The sequence below is a fragment of the Mytilus trossulus genome, chromosome 2 (genome assembly GCF_036588685.1).
Source record: "Mytilus trossulus isolate FHL-02 chromosome 2, PNRI_Mtr1.1.1.hap1, whole genome shotgun sequence".
Lineage (NCBI taxonomy): Eukaryota > Metazoa > Mollusca > Bivalvia > Mytilida > Mytilidae > Mytilus > Mytilus trossulus.
Genome location: NC_086374.1, coordinates 85513951 through 85536292, shown reverse-complemented (window position 1 = coordinate 85536292; position 22342 = coordinate 85513951). Strand labels below are relative to the sequence as shown.

General features: G+C 32.2%; 1 protein-coding gene across 1 annotated transcript; it reads left to right on the top strand.

Annotated features, from left to right (window-relative positions):
- The first annotated feature begins 1137 nt into the window (after positions 1-1137).
- Positions 1138-18998, top strand: LOC134706054 (fibroleukin-like). Its single transcript, XM_063564763.1, has 6 exons — positions 1138-1209; positions 6590-6671; positions 7536-7666; positions 12181-12283; positions 15617-15781; positions 18781-18998. The coding sequence occupies exons 1-6, from the start codon at positions 1138-1140 to the stop codon at positions 18996-18998; spliced, it is 771 nt and encodes a 256-aa protein (XP_063420833.1).
- The last annotated feature ends 3344 nt before the right edge of the window (positions 18999-22342 follow it).

The window sequence follows — 22342 nt, the reverse complement described above, 5'->3', positions numbered from 1 at the left end:
TAAGTCTATTCACTTTTCATGAAAAGACCTTTTGGTTTCTTCGGGATATTTTTGGTCTTCTTCTTATTTTTTGTCTATTGTGTTGTTATTTCAAAAAATGTTGTTCAGCTATTTTGTTTATGAGAGTTATTTCTCCTGATGTATTTGAAATTTGAAATAAGTGATATATATTTATAACAGGAAAACCATAAATGATAGAGACCTAATTTATTTTGATGGTAGGTCCTTGGTCCAAAAGACAGAAAAAGGTCAAGGACATAGGTCAAGGTCATATTCCGACAGGTGCCATATGCGGACCAGGACCTGAGAACCCTTACGGAGCACCTGAGATTATCCCCATGTTTTTGTGGGGTTCCTGTTGCTTAGTATTTAGTTTTCTAGGGTGTGTCTTGCTTACTATTTTTTGTCTATTTGCCTTTTAATTTTTAAACCATTGCCTTTTCACTTTATTTTCGATCCATGAGTTTGAGTATCCCTCTGTTATCCTTCGTCCTTTTTTTCAAAGTTTTGATTTTGGCTTATTTTTACTTCTTTTTTTAAAACCTTAAAAAGGATATTAACAGCATATTTATTTTTGAATGGTTTGTTGTGAAATGTCGGAAGACATAACTTTTTGCTGAAAGGTATGTGACATTAAATGGGAGTTAACTCCCCTGTAATATACAAAATGACCTTGAAATTTAGGTCAAGTTCATTGGTTAGTTTGAGATTCTAGATTTTTACCTTTGCCTTTTCGTTGTATATCCTTAATTTCGTTTTAATTTGACCTGTAGATACAATTACTAATTGCTTTTTAGTTATTTAATGTTTACACTTTTAGCTTTCGTTCTTGTCTCTCTATTCTTAATATACATTATATCTTGTGTTTTTTTTATATGACTATTACTATAAATGTTCACTTTTGTTCTCATACTGAGAACAACAATATTGTTTACTTTGTGAAAGATATTTACGTATCGCAATACTAACAAAACAATATTTCTATTTACCTTAAGTTTGTACATTTTATTTGGTGGCATGTTTATGGCTATCTTGTCAAAAATGGCTCACTCCTTGTTTTATTGATTTTGTATTTACATTGTGTAATAAATCAATTTTGTTTATTCATTCAGTGTATGTTCACCTGTTAGTGTCAATATGTCTTTTGAATCAGTTAGGCCATTTCGATTTGGTGTCTTTCTATGTTGTGATGCTTTATTGTTGTTTCAGGTAAGAGTGAAGGTTGTTACCGATTAAATCTTTTGCACCCGCTGCATTTGTTTGCACCTGTATAAAGTCAGGGACCTGATGTCCAGTGGTTGCCGTTTGTTGATAAGGTAAATAAGTGTTTCTCGTTTTTCTTATATAGATTAAACCGTTGGTTTTCCTATTTCAATAGTTTTACACTAGTCATTTTGGGGCCACTTCATAGCTTGCTGTTCCGAGTGAACCACGGCTCCGTATTAAATATCGTTCATTGACCAATAATGGTTTACCTTTACATATTGCGACTTGGATTGTGACTTATTTCATTGTACTCATACCACATCTTCTGATATATATATGAAAAAAACCGTGGGACTTTCTGCATGACGTTGCAACCTATATGACCTTGAAACCGGTAATTCGAAGTGACTTTGTATTAACCGGAAATAACCTATGTATAGTACTTGCTTAAAGAAAATTGATCCATATATGTATGCAATCAGTGTAATGTAACTTTCAAATTAACCGACAATGTAATTTTTCAAACCGGAAGTCAATAATCATTTCCCTTGCTTAATAAGATAGCACAGAAGCTATACTATTTTTGGAACAAGTACACACTAAGCTATATCTTGACATAAGAAATGACATGTTAAGTTTGATTTTAATATTTCTATATCATAATTGGTAAATATTTTAGGTTTGAAAGACACAACTGTTCACTAAACAACTGGTTGATGCCTTTGCTGGTGAAGTTTTAATTCCCCGAGGGTATCACCAGCTCAGGAGTCAGCAATTATCTGCTGACATGAATTATCATTGATACGGTCATATTTATGAATTTACTTTACATAACTTTTAAATTTTTGAAATAATAAGGCTTTTCTTCATCAGGAATAGATTACCTTAGCTGTATTTTGGAAAACTTTTATGAATTTTAACTTTTTTGTATTCGAGCGTCACTGATGAGGTTTTTGGTGACGAAACGCGCGTTTCGCGTAAAAATAAAATTTAATCCTGTTAATATATAATGAGTTTATTTTAATTTCTACTCAGTTTATGAAGACATTATTGCTTGCAGGCAACGTTGGGCTTATTTCTGTCAATTGCAAAGATGCACTTTGAAAGTAACAAGCAATTTGCGATTTGTTAGAAACCGATTTTAGAACTGTCTACCATTAACGGGAAAGGGATATAAAAAGGATACATATACTAGTATATACTATATAAAATAAATAGATTTGGAATGATTGTCAATGAGACAACAATCCACCAAAGTCAAATGAAGTGGATGTAAGCATATTTAGTCAATCGTACATCTTTCAACAATGAGAATATTAACATGAAAAGTATGAAACAATTCACTTCAGAAAACTAATAGCCTAAATATAACAAAGCAGTGATAAAAAATTACATGCGACAACCACTGCACTACAGGCTTCTGACTTTGGAAAGGCACAAAAATAATGTGAGGGATGAAACATGTTTGAATGCGCTAAATCCTCCTCTAACCTTAAATAGTGATTTGAAGGCACAACACAAAACACTGATTGTTATCTGTCTTCTTGTAAATTATCTATTTTCAAACGTTTTGAATTTTTAAAATACTAATGTTTTTTCTACCTCTAGAATAGATAACATTAAATTTCTTTGACAAAACCTTTAGGAGTTTTGGTGCTCTATGCTCTATAACTTAGTACTTAATTTGACCTTTATTTTTTTTAATTAGAGCGTCACTGAAGAGTCTTTTGTAGACAAAACGCGCGTCATGGGTAAATACAAAATTTAATCCTTGTATCTATGACATCTATGATAAGTTACTTTTAAAGATAGCGTTCCTGTATAGACATATTGTTATAATTTAGACTGAAATGCTCCTTTCATTCACATAAATAACTTTATTATAAACGATAACTTTATACAAATCATTACTTTTTTAAATACCCCATTATTTAAAAAGCAAATATTTTAAACAGTAGAAAATTTCAATAACCGACAATAATTTTTAAGCTTTTTATATGTCTATTTCAACCCTAAACAATATTTTTTTCATATATTTAGTATTTTCCTTTTCCCTTATGGCTCGTGTCTGTCTAGTATTTTACTGACATAGGAAACAAATTTAATCAGCAACACGGTATGTATAGTATCTGAATAGGATGATTTATGACAATCAATATGTGACACTTTTAAAAATAAACAAATTAATTATTATTTTTTTGTTATTATTGCATTAAATTACGAATTTCTTAACCATAAATATCTAGACAAAACAAATCACACACCATGCATTATTGAATTCCATCAAAACTATGAATTTTAAATTTTACACTTTGTTACATTTAATTGCAATTGTAAAGGCTGAATGTAACAGTTTTGTTATCAAAAAATAATAGATACAAACTCTACATAATGATTACAATCTAATCATTTTATCTAATTGGAATTACTTATTACTTCTGTTAAGATAATCAAAACGGTAGGCTGCTTCACGGTTACACAAATTGCATAATAACATAATGTTATATCCAACTATATGCACCAGAGCACTAATAAACATGAATACATGTAGTAGTTTTACCTGAAATAACACTAACCATAGATGGTCCGAGACCACCATTGTCGTCCCTTGATTTTCGTTGTTCACAAATATAGTCCCTAGTGTTGACAGTGGGTTACTTGCCATTAATTTTTATACCCCTTCCAAATTTATTTCTCCATGTTCAATGCCTCAAATTGCAAGTAGGGGGATGAAATTACAATGTAAAAAATTTGGGTCCAGAATTTTAAAGGAAAGTAGTGATTTGGTCCAGCTGAAAAAGGTTGAAAATGAGCACTTCGGAAGCTGTCAAGAGATTTCAAGACGCCCTAAACATAAAATTGTCCATATTTTGAGTTAGAGGCGATGAAGTTTTCTATAAATTTGATATGATTTGTCCCGAAAGTAGTACACCACACTGTAAAAGTTTCTTTGAGAAAGCGAAGGTGGGATTTTTTTAATTTTCATTTATGTTCTAAAAGAAATGCACTACGAATTAATTGTGTTCTCGGACCAGATACCAAGCTAAATATGTTTTATGTAAAGGTGTATCCTTTGCTTAAAGCATCATTATCAATATTATTTAATTTGATGCGACTGTCGTACAAGTGAGAGGTTTAGCGCTATAAAACCTGGTTCAAATCACCATTTTCTCCATTTGAAAATGTCTGTACCAAGTCAGGAATATGACAATTATAGTTGACTCGTTTTAAATGAAATCCACGATATATATGATGTATAATTGAAAATTTATTTTAAAATAAAAAACACGATTTACATGTATATAATTAGTTGATCAGTAACGTTTTTCATTCATTACATGCATTAGTGGGTTTTATGAGCATGATATAATTAGATTACTTATTTGCATTAACTGTTACAGTATAAGGTAATTCCTAACAATCTGTGTTTATCACCTTTAATCAGAATGTACATGTTAAATTTCAAATCAATCGTCTTAATCAGCTGGTGCCCCTTTGCTAAGTTTATACAGGTGTATTGGTTGACCTTAGCTTCGGTTGACCTTAGCTCTGGGCTCTGGGCTCCGGGCTCCGGGCTCCTGTAATTTAGCTCCTGCAGAATATTTCTTTGTCCAGATTCATTTAAGCGTATTGTAATGAGGATTTTAGAGTAGTATAACAAAGATATATATGTAGTGAGAGGAGATACGATATATGAGGAGAAAAGAAGATGTTGTGCACGTAGGTGATTAAGGACTATGTCACCGTATTGTTGAGCCTGCAGTTAAGATGTTGTAAACTTGTATTACTGTTACATGTACTTTGGATTTTGTATAATACAGTATTGAACTTTTAATCGACTGTGTGTTCATGTGAACTTGCAAGTCTTCGTTCAGACTACACAAGGATCCATTTATTTATTTATGTGACCAGGATTCCCTTTATCACACTACCAGTTGATTTTTAGGGTAACCCTGTTAGAGAGTATACTTGGCATTTGTCGTCCGTGTAAGAAACTAATTAACCCAACAACACAACTACAAGAATACACACTTGGGTTAAAGTTGCATCAAGACAAACTTACCAACTTAAAACTTTTTTCGTCACAGATCTTTATTTAAAGCTCAAGGGCAGATTTAGCAATGAGGCGCACCAGCGTACCTTTACTCAACAGACACATTACTATCCTCCAATTCTAGTTCTTTGCCTTGATTTATTTTATACAATCAGGTCAGACAATTAGAGAGATGGTTTAGTTTTTCAAAACCTACAAGGTTTTTAGTTTTTGCTTTGAGTGTAAATTGTAATAGAACGAGTATTAAATTTCATGGGGGTGATGATATTTTCTGAATATTCGATTACTGTTTGTTCATTTTTTTGTGTTAATATGTCATTTGATAGAGTTAAGCCATTTTAAGAGATATCTTATTGTGCGTCTTTCTATGTTGTGACGTTACACTATTGTTTCAGATATGAGGGAATGTTGGTACCTATTTAAACGTTTAAACCTGCTGCACTTGTGCGCCCCTTTCCTATGCCAGGAACCTGACAATCATTGGTTGCCGTTTGTTGGTGTGGTTCATAAGTGTTTTACACTAGTAATTTTAGGAGTCCTTTATAGCTTTCTGCTCGGTGTGAGCGAAGGATCCACTTTTACAAATTGTGACTTGGATGGAGCGATGACAAACATCATCTAATAGATATATGATAAAGCCATGGACTTTTTGCATGACGTTGCAACCAATAAGACGTTGTGTAAACTATGTTTTGTACATTGTATAGTACTTGTTTGATGTTAATTAAAGTATATAGAACCATTGAATTATGGAAGCAGTGTCATATAACTATCAAGTATTACCGAAAACGGAAGTACAAAATTATCTCCCTTGTTAAATAGTACAGGAACCATATATATACTAGCATACACTAAGCTATAATTTGACATGTTTAACTGGATCTTAATAAATTTATATCAGAATTGGAATATGTCTGAGGGTGGAAAGACATTTAACTGTTCTCTGAATATCTGGTTTATAATTCAAATTGTGTTTTTTTCGAAAGATCTTTGCTTGCAGGGAACTTTAGGTGAATTTCTGTCCACCCAATGATGTGCTTTGTAATGAATGTAACAAACAATTTATGATTTGTGTGAAAACTTTTGTTACCATTGACGGGGAAGTGTGACATTCAACAACAAACGACAACCACGGAACTATAGGCTTTTTCACTTTGTAAAGGCACATAACGAATGTGGCGGATTAATCATGTTTTTATGCTCTCGACCCTTCACTAACAGGATACATTGATATTGAGACACACCACAAAATACTGTTTATAATCTATCTTCTTGTGAAGATACCGTTCCCTGCTTTTCATACTTTATATATATATTGTTATATTTCAGACCGACGATCCTTGCTACCCTAATCCTTGTTCCGGGAACGAAAAATGTGCGAAAACGAATCGGGAATCGTATTACTGCCAAGGTACATGTAAATTATTACATATAGAGAAATTTAGTGTAAAAAGTGTTAACAAAAAACAAACTCTAAAGGCAAATTAAAAAGGGAAGTCCATAAAAATAACAATCAAACTCAATACCAATTAACAGAACAAGTGAAAAGCAACTCATATGCATTTCATAGTATACGTATATTTTATATTTCGAAAGGGAATTACGAAAACATCCAAGACATTTTTGATATTATAACACTAGGTTTAATTTCAAATTAAACATTAATTAGATAATAATGGAATGTGAGAGGGCACTTACAAAACAAAATGGACGCATAGACAGTATAAAGGGAAAACTGTCTATAAAAATATCGATCGGCACTGGTTTTCTTAATTGTGTAATACACTGCTGGTATGAAACTTTGATATAATTCCCAAAAATGTGTTTGAAGAATTATTCGTGTGAGACATTTGTAAGACCGGACAGACGGACACACTGAACGACTAGTTGTTACCTTGTATCCATAGTACCTCTCCTACACATTACACCGGGGCGTCATACATTAAAAAACTAAGCGCTTAATAAAACAGAGTGTTACTCATAGAAAATAACATCATAAACTGAGCCTTAGAAAAGCCTTTCTTAAGGATGTACTTAGGTGAGGTTGTTGAATTTGTGTCAGATTTTCGGACTCGTATGTTTTTTTCTTTTTCAGATTTTAGAATTCTCTTCTTTCTCTTTTTTTGCCATTTTTAACAACTCAAATAACTTGAAAAGGAGATCCATAACCTATCAATGTTTTATTCTCTTTCGAGTTGCAGTATTCATTTTTTAAAGTTCACATCCTTACTTGTATTATCATCAAGCTGATTTTCGGTTGCATATAATTTTTCAGAAATCATTCCGAAAGACTGTGGTGATATTTTAGTAACAGGTAAAGGGAGTGGTGTGTATGCTATAAATATTGACGGCACACATGGCTTTAAAGTCTATTGTGATATGGAAACAAACGGAGGTGGATATACAGTAAGTATAAACTTATTATCACGTGATAAACTGATTTCGGAATACTATCAAATCCTCCATTTTATAAAATTTTGATATGAGCGTCACTGATGAGTCTTATGTAGATGAAACGCGCGCCTGGCGTTCGAAATTATAATCCTTGTACCTTTGCTAACTATTATGGAAATTTGAGTTTCAGTATTAAATGTTTGACAAAACTGTTACATTATAGATACAAATATATTATTTCGTTTGTAGAATCTTTTTAATTTCAACCGTTGAATTATGTTTGTAGATCTGAATTTTTTTGAAAAGTTTAATGACTTTCTATACATTTAATTTATAAGACAAAAACTACTAAATACACAGGTGCCATTTTGATATATCGAGAAAAAATATATATCCAACACTGGTCAAGTATTGCTATTGGATCGGGAAAACTCTGGTATAGGATCGTGATGGAAATCTTATCGGTGTGACATTTAAAAGGATAATTATTAATTTAATTTAATGAATTAAACCGACTAATTTGCATAAACAAAAATCAGTAAACAATGCTAAACCACCGTTGTGTGTTCTTTCACGATAGTTTTTCTTGATTTATCGAATTAGAGCGGTAATTATAGTTCTTATAAATAATGTTTGAAATCCTACTTTGTAAAGGTCAAGCAATTATAAATAAGACGTAATTTCTAAAAAAATAAAGAAGTCCCTTTTTAAATTTCACGTACTTTCAATGGATATTATTCATATTGATTTGTGATCCAAATGTTCACGAATATTTCTTCGGATGGAATCAGCATTATTGAATATTCATTTATCTTGTTGAAATATAAATTTAGGAATGACCATTAAGATGTTTTATTTTGAACCTTTTTAGAGGTATTAACGTAGTTCCAAATGTCAACTTTGAAAGGTGATTTTCCCAATAAAGTTTATTCTAAACTATATTTTTGTCTAATTCAGTAACAAGATAATTATAATAATCTCTATCATGTTAATGAATTACATTAATGCCAAAAATGGCCAGTGATGCGTATAATTTGAAGAAATTAAAATAAATTAATGATCTCTGTGCATAATAAACTCATCATAGATACCAGGACTAAACTTTGTATATACGCCAGACGCGCGTTTCGTCTTCAAAAGACTCAGCAGTGACGCTCGAGTTCAAAAAAGTTCAAAAGGCCAAATAAAATACGAAGTTGAAGAGCATTAAGGACCAAAGTTTCTAAAAGTGTTACATGACGCTAGATACAAGACAGTAATGTAAAACTAGATGCCAAATGTTCTGACACAACAATGATTCGACACAATAGAAAATTATTTGAGTCATTCTATCCTTCATTGATGGATCAAACACATCCCCTCTTAAAAAAATTTAGTTAAAATGAAAACAAAAATAAAAACAATTAAAAACCAATTGTTCAGAGAACAATTGAAGGTCTTTCCATCAAAACAATGTAATTTTAATATGAAAAGTTGTGAAACTAAGTTTAAAATGTCATTTCAATCGTCAAATGATAGCTCCTAGTAAGCTGATTCCAAAAAATATATTGTTTCCATACATTTTTTTTAAATAAGGGAGATAATTTGTTACTTCCGGTTTGAAAAATGTTACTTCCGATTATATTAGAATATTTACTTGACACTGATTCCAAAAATATCTGGTTCTATATACTTTTATATTAATAAAGTACAAAAAAATAGCTACTTCCGGTTTACAAAATGTCACTTCCGGTTGTTTTTTTCAAGGTTAAATGGCTTGATACCTTTTTCTAAAAGTTGTATATCTTTATTATGTATACATATAGAATAAAAGCAAAGGTCAAAATCTAGAACGTCAAATTAAGCTATGACCTTGAGATCAATTTCAAGGTCATAAACCAAGGACCTCAAATCAAAAGACCATAGGTCTTAATTATATTCAGTTAATGAGTTATATTACCAAACGCGTATTTTTTAAATACAAGAGGGGAGAAAACTCCCTTTTACATTCAACGTACGCTTGCAATCAAAATTTACATCTTACGACATGTCGCAACTAACAATTTAGTAAAAATAATTTGTTGATATCTTATACAGTCTTTGGATATAAGTGAAAATAAGCCAAATTCAAATATTAGAATATGACCTTGACCTTTGACCTTGACCTAATTTTCATTTTTTGGGACCAAGGACCTCAAATCAAAAGATCCTAGGTCTCTATCACTTATGATTTATAAGATAGAAATTCATATCACTTATATCAGATGCATAAGGGGGAATAACTCTCATATGGAGCGGTCATATCGCTTTGGTCAAAATAGGATAAATCATGCGAAGGATATAACAAGCAATTTTGTAAAATAAATTTGTCATAATCTTTTACGGTTGCGAAGGAGATGCGCTAACAAGGAAAACAGTGTTTGGGGAGATAACTCCTACAAAGAAAAGTATTCGTTTACGCAGGGTAAATTTCAAAAGCGCATAAACTGTTTGATATCATATACAAAATATCTAAGCGACATATTGCGAAACAAATGTTTATCGCAAGAACAAAATTAGGCGGAAGAAAAAAAAAAAAAAAAAAAATAATCAGAAGAAAAACAATAGGTCTTTCCACAGAAAAGTGGAAAGACCTAAAAATAACACACCAAACATAACACAACCAAACATAACTCAACCAATCAAAATAGAATAAAACAAAAACAAAATTGACATGAACAACACTATCTCCTAGTCGACATTCATGTCCTGAGCGGTATAAAAAACACGTATTTGTAAACTTTTACGCGTTGCATGTTATAACATCAAATAAACGTATTAGTTTTAAAAGCAGTTAATTCCTATTTTCCGTCAGGTTCATCTTTTGTTACAGTTATTTCAAGTTTTGTGTCTACCAATCAAAACTGTTCACACACCAATGGTTCGATATGCAATGCTTCAAAGTGATTTGATTTGAATGGAATACAGTATCGCTTGAAACAGGACTTAAAATAAAAAAAATAAAAAAGTATTATTAGTTATCAAAGGTACCAGGATTATAATGAAGTACGAAAAACGCGCGTTTCGTCTACACAAGACTCATCAGTGACGCGCATATCAAAATATTTATAAAGTCAAACAAGTGCAAAGTTGATCTAAAATTCCCAAAAAGTATTGCCAAATACGGCTAAATTTGACATATTAATCCTACGTTTCATTGCAGTAAAGCATTTCTGAGACAGTAACACATACATATGTATCAAATCATATTTGTTTTATTTAGTGTTTTTATAGAATATTTTCAAAACTTGAGGTCACATGGTTAATTTAGATTGTACACAGGTTAAAAGGGGTGTAAATTTAATTGGTTAAGTTCAAGTGATGGGTATTATCTTATATATGCAATTAAATGTTATGTGAAATTTTGTCTGTAGCACTGGACAGGACACAACTCTTCTCATTTCGGGTATTTCTTTATTAGAAACAGGAAAAAATTCTGCACAAGTTTTTGTAAAGTGCAAATTGAACACAGACTAATAGGGAAAAAAATAGTGGGCTTACACACTCCGCATTGATGACAATATAATATATTCCGTCTACCTGTCCCCATCTTTCTGTCTGTCTGTCTGTCAGTCTGTCAGATCATCGGTCAAAAATTGGAAACAACACGATTTAAAAAGTTCGAAGCGCTTTCCCATATTTACCTTCATCAGGAACGCTCAAAGCCAACCATTTAAAACTAGCTTATGTTACTAGCTCCTCTAGTAATGAAGGTTAAAAATTATAATTGAAACAGTAAAGTCTAACAAAAAATCAAAATGAAGACATAAAAGAAACCTGACAAAATCAACAGTTTTGATTCAAGATAGCAAAGTGGCGGCAATTTTTAAAATTGTTAGACTCTTTTATTTGAGTTTGATAAGATGCTGCTCTTATATTTACTAAGGAAGTTCACAAAATAATGAAATGATGATTCTAATACGTAATTACATCTAGCTTAAAATTATTTTGAGATACATGTATGTCGTGACCAATAACAGATTGATGAGTATCCGATTTTAATCTCAGTATTACTAGATGGTTGAATGTCATCCATTTTACTGTACTTTATTCATACGCAACAACAACCATATGATGTTTGAAATGTATACTAAAAAGGGATGATACATGCCAAATAATTGCCTTGTTATTAAAAGATATAAGAACCGTAGGGGATCTTCCACTTTGATTTAAAGTACTTGGAAAGTTGGTCTACTACTTATAAACGATCCAACTATGATACAGAAATTCAGCATGTTAAATCAGTTTGCGTTTATACTATTTTGAGATCATCCTCATAGTTCACATTCATGATAGACATTTTTTTTTGATTTTTGTTCAGAGTCCGGTGGCTATTGTAAATATCAAATACCATTATCTATAGAATAATAGATGTACAATAGAGGAACAATAATCAAATAGAATCATAAACAGTATTAGACATGTTTTATATAGAATATAACTTGCACTGGTTCAAATTGGATTATCATGAACACAAGAAGAAATGACACATAGCTTTCAAATTTCAGGTTTTCCAAAACAGATATGATGGCAGTGTTGACTTTTATAACGCTAGGACATGGGCAAACTTTAAACATGGATTCGGTAATCTATCTGGAGAGTTCTGGTTAGGTATGTTATTTCTGTCGCGTAACTCCAAAAACATGGTAAATATCTAATTTAAACGACAAAATCTATGTACACAACAAATTTTGTTTGACAATATTCAAGAAAAATTTTAAAACAGATTTTAATTTTTTGGGAAATCGATACCTTTGATATCCAGGAACTTTGCATTATTAAGAAACATTCAATCATATAGTTTAGTTAATATTCTGTTAGATTAGTTCTTTAAAATTTTTTTTTCAATCGAATGAATTACATAAAATAATTTTAGAGTTAAACGAATACAGTATATTGACAGTGTTTTAGAATGTTAAAACCGGAAATACATAAAGGCAGTTTTAATACCGAAGATAGTCATGCAGTTTGAAGTACAGGGCCAACTTTGTTTCTTTTTTCTTTCGAACAATATAAAGCTATGTTACTGTGTAATAATAACACAAGATAGATGTTTCACAAAGATTCCATGATTTTGAATGAAGAACAACTACGGCGTTTTAAGTTCCAATAGAATGAACATTTTAAGTATGCACGTTCTCCTCAAAACCACGTAAAAATAAGTAATTAAAAAAAGTAAAACACGGAAAATACCATAGAAAATTCAAAACGGAAAGTCCTTTTTGAAATGACAAAATCAAAAGCTAAAGCACATCAAACGAATTGAAATCAGCTGCCATATTTCTGAATTGGTACATATATTTCCTTCTGTAGAAAACAGTAGATTAAACCTGGTTTTATAGCTTGTTAAACATCTCACTTTTTAATTAATTCTTAAAAAAAAATGAGCCAAAAACTTGACGATAGTGGAATTGTTAATTTGTGAGTGATAGACAAATCTTGAGATGTTTTAAATACGAGCTGATGATGTTACTGTTAATTCGGTTGACATTTTTTACCTCTTCTACCATTTTCAATACGCATCCACACATTCTTATGAAAATTAAGTTCTCCTATTTAATAGAAAAGTGGTTTGAAAAAAAATTATTGCATAGTTTATTGTTGCAACTCATATAAAGTCTTTTTCTCTAATGGTAAAGATTGATATGCTTGATTTACTTAATTGAGATGTGAGGATTTGAATTTATTTCATCGAATTTTGATAATAAATTTGATCGATAAGTTGTGGGTATTCCTATGAGCACAAATTGCATCCCTTAATATCAGATTTAATCATGTACTTGTATGAATCACAGTTTCTGGTCAAAGATCTGTCTAAATGCCAATCATTTGATTAATTATAATATTATTATAATAATCATTACTCATTGAGAAGTGTCTCTCAATGTAATTTGATAGTTCCTAAGGCAAATGCTGAGCTATTAAGAAATATTTTGTTCATCAGTGTTATAGAATGGACTACCACACACAATGTATGAAGCTCAAAGCACTACAATTTTTAAACAAAGTATCAAGAAGTTGTTAACACAGTCCTGATAAGATTATATTTTCTACAATATATTTTTATATTTATCGTTTCCGTGTTTTACTTTTTTCATATGCTTATTTTTACGTTGTTTTGGGGAGAACATGCATACTTAAAATGTTCATTTTATTGGAATTTAACACGCGATTATTTTCATTTTATTGTATTTTCTTTGACTTCTTACTACACGTACCTCTTGATTAGTTTCAGATCTTACCAATCAAATGAGAGTACAATGAACTGCTTGACTGTAAACATTTAATTTTATCTTGATGATATGGTTTCGTTAAAAAATCAAATGTTTTCAAAATTAACTGCCTAAATTTACCCTAAGGAACTTACTCTGAATAAATCAAATACAAACAGCAACAACTGTCATTAGTTCTTCCATAGATACAAACTTGGGTAGGATTGCTACGGATGATTCCGACAACAAAAGTTGGCTGTTACATACCATTGTGTAGAAAAATTAATATAGATTTTCGACATAACAAAATTTAGTGGGGTTAGCAATCGAGATATCGGCATATAACGAAATTTCGCAGCCGGCTGACATTTTTCAAAAATGAAGTTCAGGGGTTGTTTTATGTTGCTGTTTATCATATGTGTTTCTCCTTTAACATTTCGTGTATAATCAGGTCATTTGTGTTTCCGTTTGAATTGGTTTTTTTTTGCTTTTTATGTTTGCAATGTGGTATGGGTTGCGGGTAGCGCTTTCGTGAATCATATGAGATGTCCAAAGGTTTACTCTTTCAGGGAAGAATTACCATTTGAACCTTAAATCAATTTCGTACAGCTTCAACTTAGATGCATTCCTCAAAGAGTTGTGTAGTTTATATTCTTTTCTTATTTCAATATTCGAGTTGTCTTTCATTTAATATTTTCATATTCTAATTGTAGCTGTAATCAAAAGACTCACAAACCAAAAAATAAACCATTAGTTCAAATGGAGGAAGTTAAAAGCACCCATTTTTTACGGACGGCATCACGAGTTTGTTCACCGTTATTGAATATCTGTTTAGAGGCTAAGTGTTTGTTAAAATTGTCGTATCCACAATCCCGTCCTCTTTTCCCAAATGTGACCTATCGAAAAAGACTTCTCACCGGGTTTGTACTTTAATGAGTAACAAAACAGATACCACATGCAAAGCAGGATCCATTTACCCTTCCGGACACCACAGGCAAAGCAGGATATATTTACCCTTTCGGACACCTCAGGCAAAGCAGGATCTCTTTACCCTTCCGGACACCACAGACAAAATGGGATCTCTTTACCCTTTCGGACACCACGGGCAAAGCAGGATCTCTTTACCCTTTCGGACACTACAGGCAAAGCAGAATTATTTTACCCTTCCGGACACGTGATATCCTTCCAAGTTTTGTTAGGGTTCATGTCAGTCTTAGGTTTTCTATGTAAGGTTTTGTATGCTGTGTTTTTTTGTCAAGACAATGTTTTATTTCAATTTATGAGTTTAAATATCACTTTGGTATATTTTGAATCTCTTAAAAAAAATTAACAGTAATCAATTAAGAAGCTAGTACACAGGACCCCGCCCCCCCCAAAAAAAAACCAACCCCCAAATAACAACACAAAACAAACCAAACAAACAAAAAACACCAACAAAACAACAACAATAAAACTGAGGATAATCTCATGCAACCAGAAAACTGTTCAGCGTATAGACGCTTATTAGGAAATCACCTATGTATAAAGCCCCTGAACTACTCTGTAAAAATTTGATAATTGATCATAAATTAAGTATATCAGACACATATTTGCACGCTGTGTGTCGTTAATGGGTGGGCATATGGGGATGGGGTGGGCGTGGAGGGGTGGCTGCTGAAAAAAAACCCACAAAAGTGAATGTCCTGCAGAATCAAGGATGTAACTCTTATCTCATGTTGTTTTATTCAAATAGGTCTGGAAAACATTCATCAGATGACAAGGAAAAATGAATTCATGCTAAGAGTAGATTTAGAAGACCACTATGGTGTCAAAGCCTACGCTGAATATACCACATTTAGTGTAAATAGTGAGGCTGATAAATACAGGCTTGGTATTGCTGGCTACTCCGGAACAGCAGGTAATATTTTTGCACATTAACATGTGCACACGAATATCCGAACGATCACAAACAAAAAATATGTACACCAGAACATCTTTTCTAGTGTTTTTACGTATTGCATTCAAGTTAATGAACAGTTACAAATATAAATGGGTAACATTCCTTTTACAACGCTAAAATATAGAATATTACTTTTATTCACCCATGACAACGGTTGAAACTGATTTAAAATCAACCAATATGGCCTAGAAAGAAGTGCATACTTGAGTAATATAAACTCGATATAAACAAGTACTTTATTTAAAAAGGTATTCGACGCCTTCATGTGGTATAAACAGGAGATGTGGTAAAATATTTTTAAAACAGAATTTTGCATCGCTTATGTTTGTTTTGTCATATACAAACGCTCAAAATGGCATGTAAAATATCATATTCCACTTACACCCCTCATATTTATATATGTTGCTTGTCAACTCGTGGATTCAAATCGAAGTTTTCAAAGAGTATGTGTTTACGGAAACAACTGCCTGTAAAATAAGGATAACTTTAAAATATGTACAAGAACACGCATAATAACTAGAAACATGAAACACAGCGTAATAACATGGGAGAAATCTTAGGGATAAAATTAACAATTTGAAACGCAACCTATTTCGGTGTGTATAACGAACTAACGCCGAAAGTAGATTATCTGTTACACATCGTTTGAAAAGTCACTTGATTTCGACACTCATTATCGGTGTATAGTCAAGTCGCCTCTTACTGACAAGTATTGTTTTCTTTAAAAAAACATTTTTCTCTTCGAATTTCGAAGAATATTTTCAAAAAGAAGTGCTAAGACATTTATTCTGTTTATTCGAATTATGACTTTTTCAAAAACTGTGCAGTGAGTTTTTGCAGAATAGTATTAAGCTAATAGTTTTAACTAGTACACTAGTTAAAAATGTATTTTTAGTGTACCAGCGCAATCACAAACTTGAAATGCATTAAAAATTCGAAGTCATTTCTTAAAGATTTTATGGTAAAAGAGACTAAAACCACTATAATATCCTGATTTTTTTGGGGGCAAAGTTGAAAAAGATGTAACAAAACATGGTTTAGTAAGTATTGTGGTATGATAAAGTTGAAAACACTTTTGTTTAAATTAAAAAAAACATGTATATATCAATGGAAAAATGACCGACTAAGGAGTTAGTTCTTTCTATATTTGTGTAAAAATCATGCATTTTGCAACAAAAAGATATCATCTGATCACATAGTTTCTAAAATAAAAATAAAATGGGTGAGAATCTTCACAATTTTTTTTTCTTTTTTTTTTAACACTTCTTGAGTAGTAGTAAATTTCAATATATTCTTTACGATGACAGTGGTACAGGGGTATGCTGAACTAACCCAAGGCAGAAAGATCGGGTGTTAGAATCTCACTGCCGGATATGGAAAAAATATTACTTAACTACTTCCAATTTCAAATAGAAAAACCTTCTTTTTTTAAAGAATGTTAATGCCAAATTATCCCCCCCTTTGTTTTACCCCATTTGCCCTATTGGGCTAGATCTAGGGTGCGCTTGATCAAGTTAGCATTGGTAATTCGTGAATTTTCACCAAAAAACTGGTGTCCGAGTTTGAAAGCGTCTGACATCAGTTATTTTGAATGATGCGGACAGCGATATTTTAACGCCTATAGCACGTTTTTCTTCTTTTGATACACATATGATAACTTGTCTTGGGGCATTGCGTTTCCATCAGAACCTTACCCTTTAACGCAACAATATGTGTATGCACGACTTTAAGCCCAAGGATTTCGTAGTTTTTCACATTTTCTCAAACAGGCACCTGACTTTTGGCAATATACCACGTGACTAAAAAAGGACGAATTATCTTCAAACTGAAATATTTGACCAATTATCTTTAATATCAGCCCAGCATGGCATGTGCATGGCCATTTGTGCGAATGCAGTATTCCTTTGAATTTTGATAGTGTCTTTCGATTAGTTAAGGTCTTAAATGCAGGAAAGGAAAAGGGTTGATAAGCATAATTAAGCACTAGAAAGCTTTAATAAGCGTAATTAGGACTAAAAAGCTATAAAAAAGAGTAATTAAGGATTAAAAGGCGTCATTATGAGTAATTAAGGGCATACGATACAGTTACAGGGAATGTAATGACGTTGCTAACGTAATTTGTTATTTTCGCGACGTCAAACTGTAACATATCGGGAAAAGATGCATTTTTCGACTGATTTTTATACAAAATTTCTACCTCATTTTAATCAAAAAGAAGCACATGAAGGTATAGTTTTTATTACATATTTGATCTAATCAGGTAAAATATAGCCTAAATGCAAATTTTCATGAACTTGTAAATACAAGATCGAAACTGTATCGTATGCCCTTAAATACCAGAAAGCTTGAAACAGTATTACATTTTTTAATGTATGACCAGGCATCTTCTTTCAGTGTAAAGAAAAATGATCGTAAATACACATTTAACTTTTTGTGCTATTTTCACATTTCCTGAGCGGTGTGAGATAAATTTCTCCTCACCAGTGAAATAAAGGATTTTAGCAAATGATGGATAGAAATTTGATTTGACGTATAAGTTTCTTGATTTTCTGAATCACCTATATTGACAACTCTGTGTATTACGATATTTCTCAACTTTCAACAGTTTAATTCTGATTGAATTGAATATTAAATTTTTTATTGTCGAGTGGAAAAATATCGTAACACACTTGTCGCAGTGATGACATCTATATTTTTCTATTTGACTAGGACAGCAGTCATAATATTCTTATTAAGCATTGATTCTTGAAATGATGAAAATTGTTTTGAATTTCTTGAATTTTATCCAAGCTGACTATGTTGTCTCAAATAGTTTTGTGTAATTTTCTGGTATGTTTAAGGCAAGGCACATATAAGTAAAACCGTATTCTATTTCTATTTTACTGTAGTGGTCATTGCAACTTACATTAATGAGTATCGTTTCTATTTATTAAAAAAAGTGTGTATTTATATTTTAGGTGATTTTAAAGACAGTGGCATGCTGAATGACGCAAATATGCAGTTCAGTACACCAGATATGAATACATTCTGTACTTTAAGAATGAAATCAGGTTGGTGGCATGAATATTGTACACACAGCAATCTGAATGGCGTATATAACGCAGGAATTTTTTGGTATGGATTCAAGCAATACACTGACTTAAAGAAAGTTTCAATGAAAATAAAAAGGAAATAAAGAGTATGTTTCATCATAGATTTTTCAGATATAGAATTCGTTCGTACCTTTTCTAGAATTCTATAACGATAACTATTATTTATAATGACATCAACTAGATACATGTTTTATTGTATTTCCTTTATCATGGTTTCCTTTATAGAGGGTTGCTGCTCACAAGAAAGCTTTTCAACAAGAATTCCAAATGGTGAAGTTGAAAATCATCTCTTCGTAAATTTTACGGACGCCATTACGAGTTGGTTAACCGTTATTGAAATACCGTTCCACATATGATATCAGATATGTTTCATATGTCGTAACTACAACCCTTTTCATGAATTTGATCTACCGAATTAGACTATTTACCGGGTTTTTAATAACACGAGCACAAGACGGGTGCAATATATGAAGCAGGATCTGCTTATAGTCCAGTCAATCTAAGTGAAATTTGGCCCAACCTTAAACAAATCGCAACAGAATCAAATTTGTTTTCATTTGAAAGCTATACAGGTTCTTTATAAAATATCAAAAGCCCAAAGAAATTTTAGCTGCACAAAACACATTTTTTGGGGCAAAAGATCGCAATTTAATAAAAAATCGCTAAAAACTGGATTTGTTGTATATTATGAAACTATGAATAAAATCTTCAACTGACATGATTTCAAATAGTTTTAACTTCTTGAATTATGCCATATCAGTCTACTAAAATGCAATAGACAAAGTCAAGCTAGTTTTGGGGTAAAAATTGGTTATTTATCAAAAAATCGTTGAAAATCGGTATTTTTTTTAGTTGAAATGAAATTCTGAAGCAAATTTTCACAGCATATCATTTTAATATGTATACACATAGTTTCTCAAAGTCTAAAGGCTGTGCAATGGTCTTTGCATAAATAATGTTTTTCAAACAAAGAAATATCACTCTATGGTTGACTCGTTGTTTTTTCAATATTTACTTTGAATCTTAGTCACACTGTGTAAGATTTGGTGAATTTGTACAATTTATACCTCGACATTCACCACAGCATATTGAGCAGTCAATTCCATGTTTCCTAGCTGCAAGTGAATCCCTTGTTAGCACAATTCTGCCTCCAATTGCAACAAAGAATTTTCAATAGTTTGTCGGCTGCAGGTGGTAATGGTGACCGAATTAGAAGCAGTTAATTTCCCGATGTATACCAACCCCAATCGATTGGGTTTATTTCTACATCATCCTGTATTCAAATTTTAAACCTGATGCTTTTTGTTATCTATTAATCATGTTTTTCTTTGTCTAATATGTTCTCCTATTTATGTGTATTGTAGTCCTGTAATATTATGTTGTCATTTCAATGTTATATTTAACTTTGTCATTAAAGTGCGAGGTTTGGCATGCCACAAAACCAGGTTCAACCCTACACCAAGTCAGGAAGATGGCCATTGTTATATTATTGTTCGTTTCTGTGTGTGTTGCATTTTAACGTTGCGTCGTTTGTGTTTTTTCTTATTTTTGAGATATTGAGATAAGACGTGGCACGGTACTTGTTTATCCCAAATTCATGTATTTGGTTTAGATGTTATATTTGTTATTCTCGTGGTGTTTTGTCTAATGCTTGGTTCGTTTCTGTGTGTGTTACGTTTCGGTGTTGTGTCGTTATTCTCCTCTTATATTTAATGCGTTTCCCTCGGTTTTGGTTTGTTACCCCGATTTTGTTTTTTGTCCATGGATTTATGAGTTTTGAACAGCGGTATACTACTGTTGCCTTTATTTACTTTTGAAGAACGTTCTAAGAGAATTGAATTTGGCTGCATTGGATGTAGGCGGCAGAGAGTGTACCTGTACATGAATGTTCCCAATTAGAACCTTGGAGGCAAATTGCCTATATCTGAGTACATCCAAACTTTCTAACTCTAATCCTCCATACAGCTCATATTGGAAAATTACAGATAGGTCGTCGAAAAGCATATTTGCATCTGCCGTGCATCTTTTAAACAATAGTTGTGGGTCAACCTCTACAAGTTCACCATCTATTTTGACGCTTGTTTTGTTGCTCAGTGTAATACGCTGTTGTTTATTACAGAAGGTATAGTCCATAATGTTTTTCCCCACTAAAGACTGTATAATTCCTTTCCCAACCTCCTCTGCGCTATCTGCAGTTACAGAACTGCCAGCTGTTATAATGTTCAATGTTCCGTAGGGAATCATCCCCTCTAAATGGCACCCGATCCTTCACGAAAAAAAGTTATTATGTCATACTTATCTCGTGTTTTGTCTAGCCTAAGATTCTTCTTTGTGTTGCTCACTTGTGTGATATCCTATACCTGTTAGACCTTGCACAGCTTGGTTCATTTCTCCACATTCAGGCATCGACAACAGTCGTTGAGACATCTGAACATCGTCCATACCACGACCTCTTGTTGGAACTCCTGCAGGTTTTACACTTATAAGCAATTGCTCGATCATTAAATCGGAGGACAGTCCAGCCCAGTACCTCTCGCTTTTACGCGTGACGTGATGCCCTTTTTGAAATGCTGCAAATACTTCTGGATGATCTTTTGGTAGTTGTTGCATTTTCATCAAACATACATAAGCAGATTGTGTGCACTTATTGTGATATGAAGCTGCTAGATAAGGTAACATTGCACTTATAGCTTCCAAATGCAAGTTCTAATTACCTGTCCTTTTAGCTCTGATGAATTTTCTCAGAATTTGTACCATTTTTATGTACTGAATCCAAAGCTTTGATGTTCTATTTTCCTTCTCTGACTCAAGTTGTGTTACCACGGTATTCTCTATTTACGCATAGTTATGTACTTTAATTCAGTCACGGACCAGTCATATCACGGGTGTGTTCTAGCAGTATTTAAAAAGTCAAACAATTACAAAGTTGAAGAGCATTGAGGATACAAAATTCCAAAAAGTTGTACCAAATACGGCTAAGGTAATATATACCTGGGATAAAAAAGGTTCCTTAGTTTTGAACCCTAGAGTAACTCATAATATGACCAATACTACCCAAAAAACACATTTCTGTACACAATGCTGTGAATTGTAGGTAAGCATTTTCAAACGTGAATTTGAAGACGTCATTTATCTTTTCTTGTTTTTGTAAATATGTGCAAAATGCACTACTCATACGTTTTTTGTACCAATTCTCGTATTAATATAGTAACTTACCGTTTAATTCGTCAGAACAGGGCTAAGGAATCAACCAAACAAATTGTTCATCTATTGCGATTATTCCCCTTTGTACAATGTATGTATGGCGGCCTTTGTTGAACATATTTTAGACGTTTTAAGATTACGATATAAAATCGAAAGAAAAGACCATTCCGATTTTTAAGGACTTTTAGTATGTTAAATATAATGACATTTTTGACGGGTATGA

Coding starts and splice junctions, on each gene's coding strand:
- LOC134706054 (XM_063564763.1), top strand. CDS start 1,138: ATGTCTTTTGAATCAGTTAGGCCATTTCGATTTGGTGTCTTTCTATGT. Junction 6,672..7,535: donor GGAATCGTATTACTGCCAAG/GTACATGTAAAT, acceptor ATAATTTTTCAG/AAATCATTCCGAAAGACTGT. Junction 15,782..18,780: donor TGGCTACTCCGGAACAGCAG/GTAATATTTTTG, acceptor TTTATATTTTAG/GTGATTTTAAAGACAGTGGC.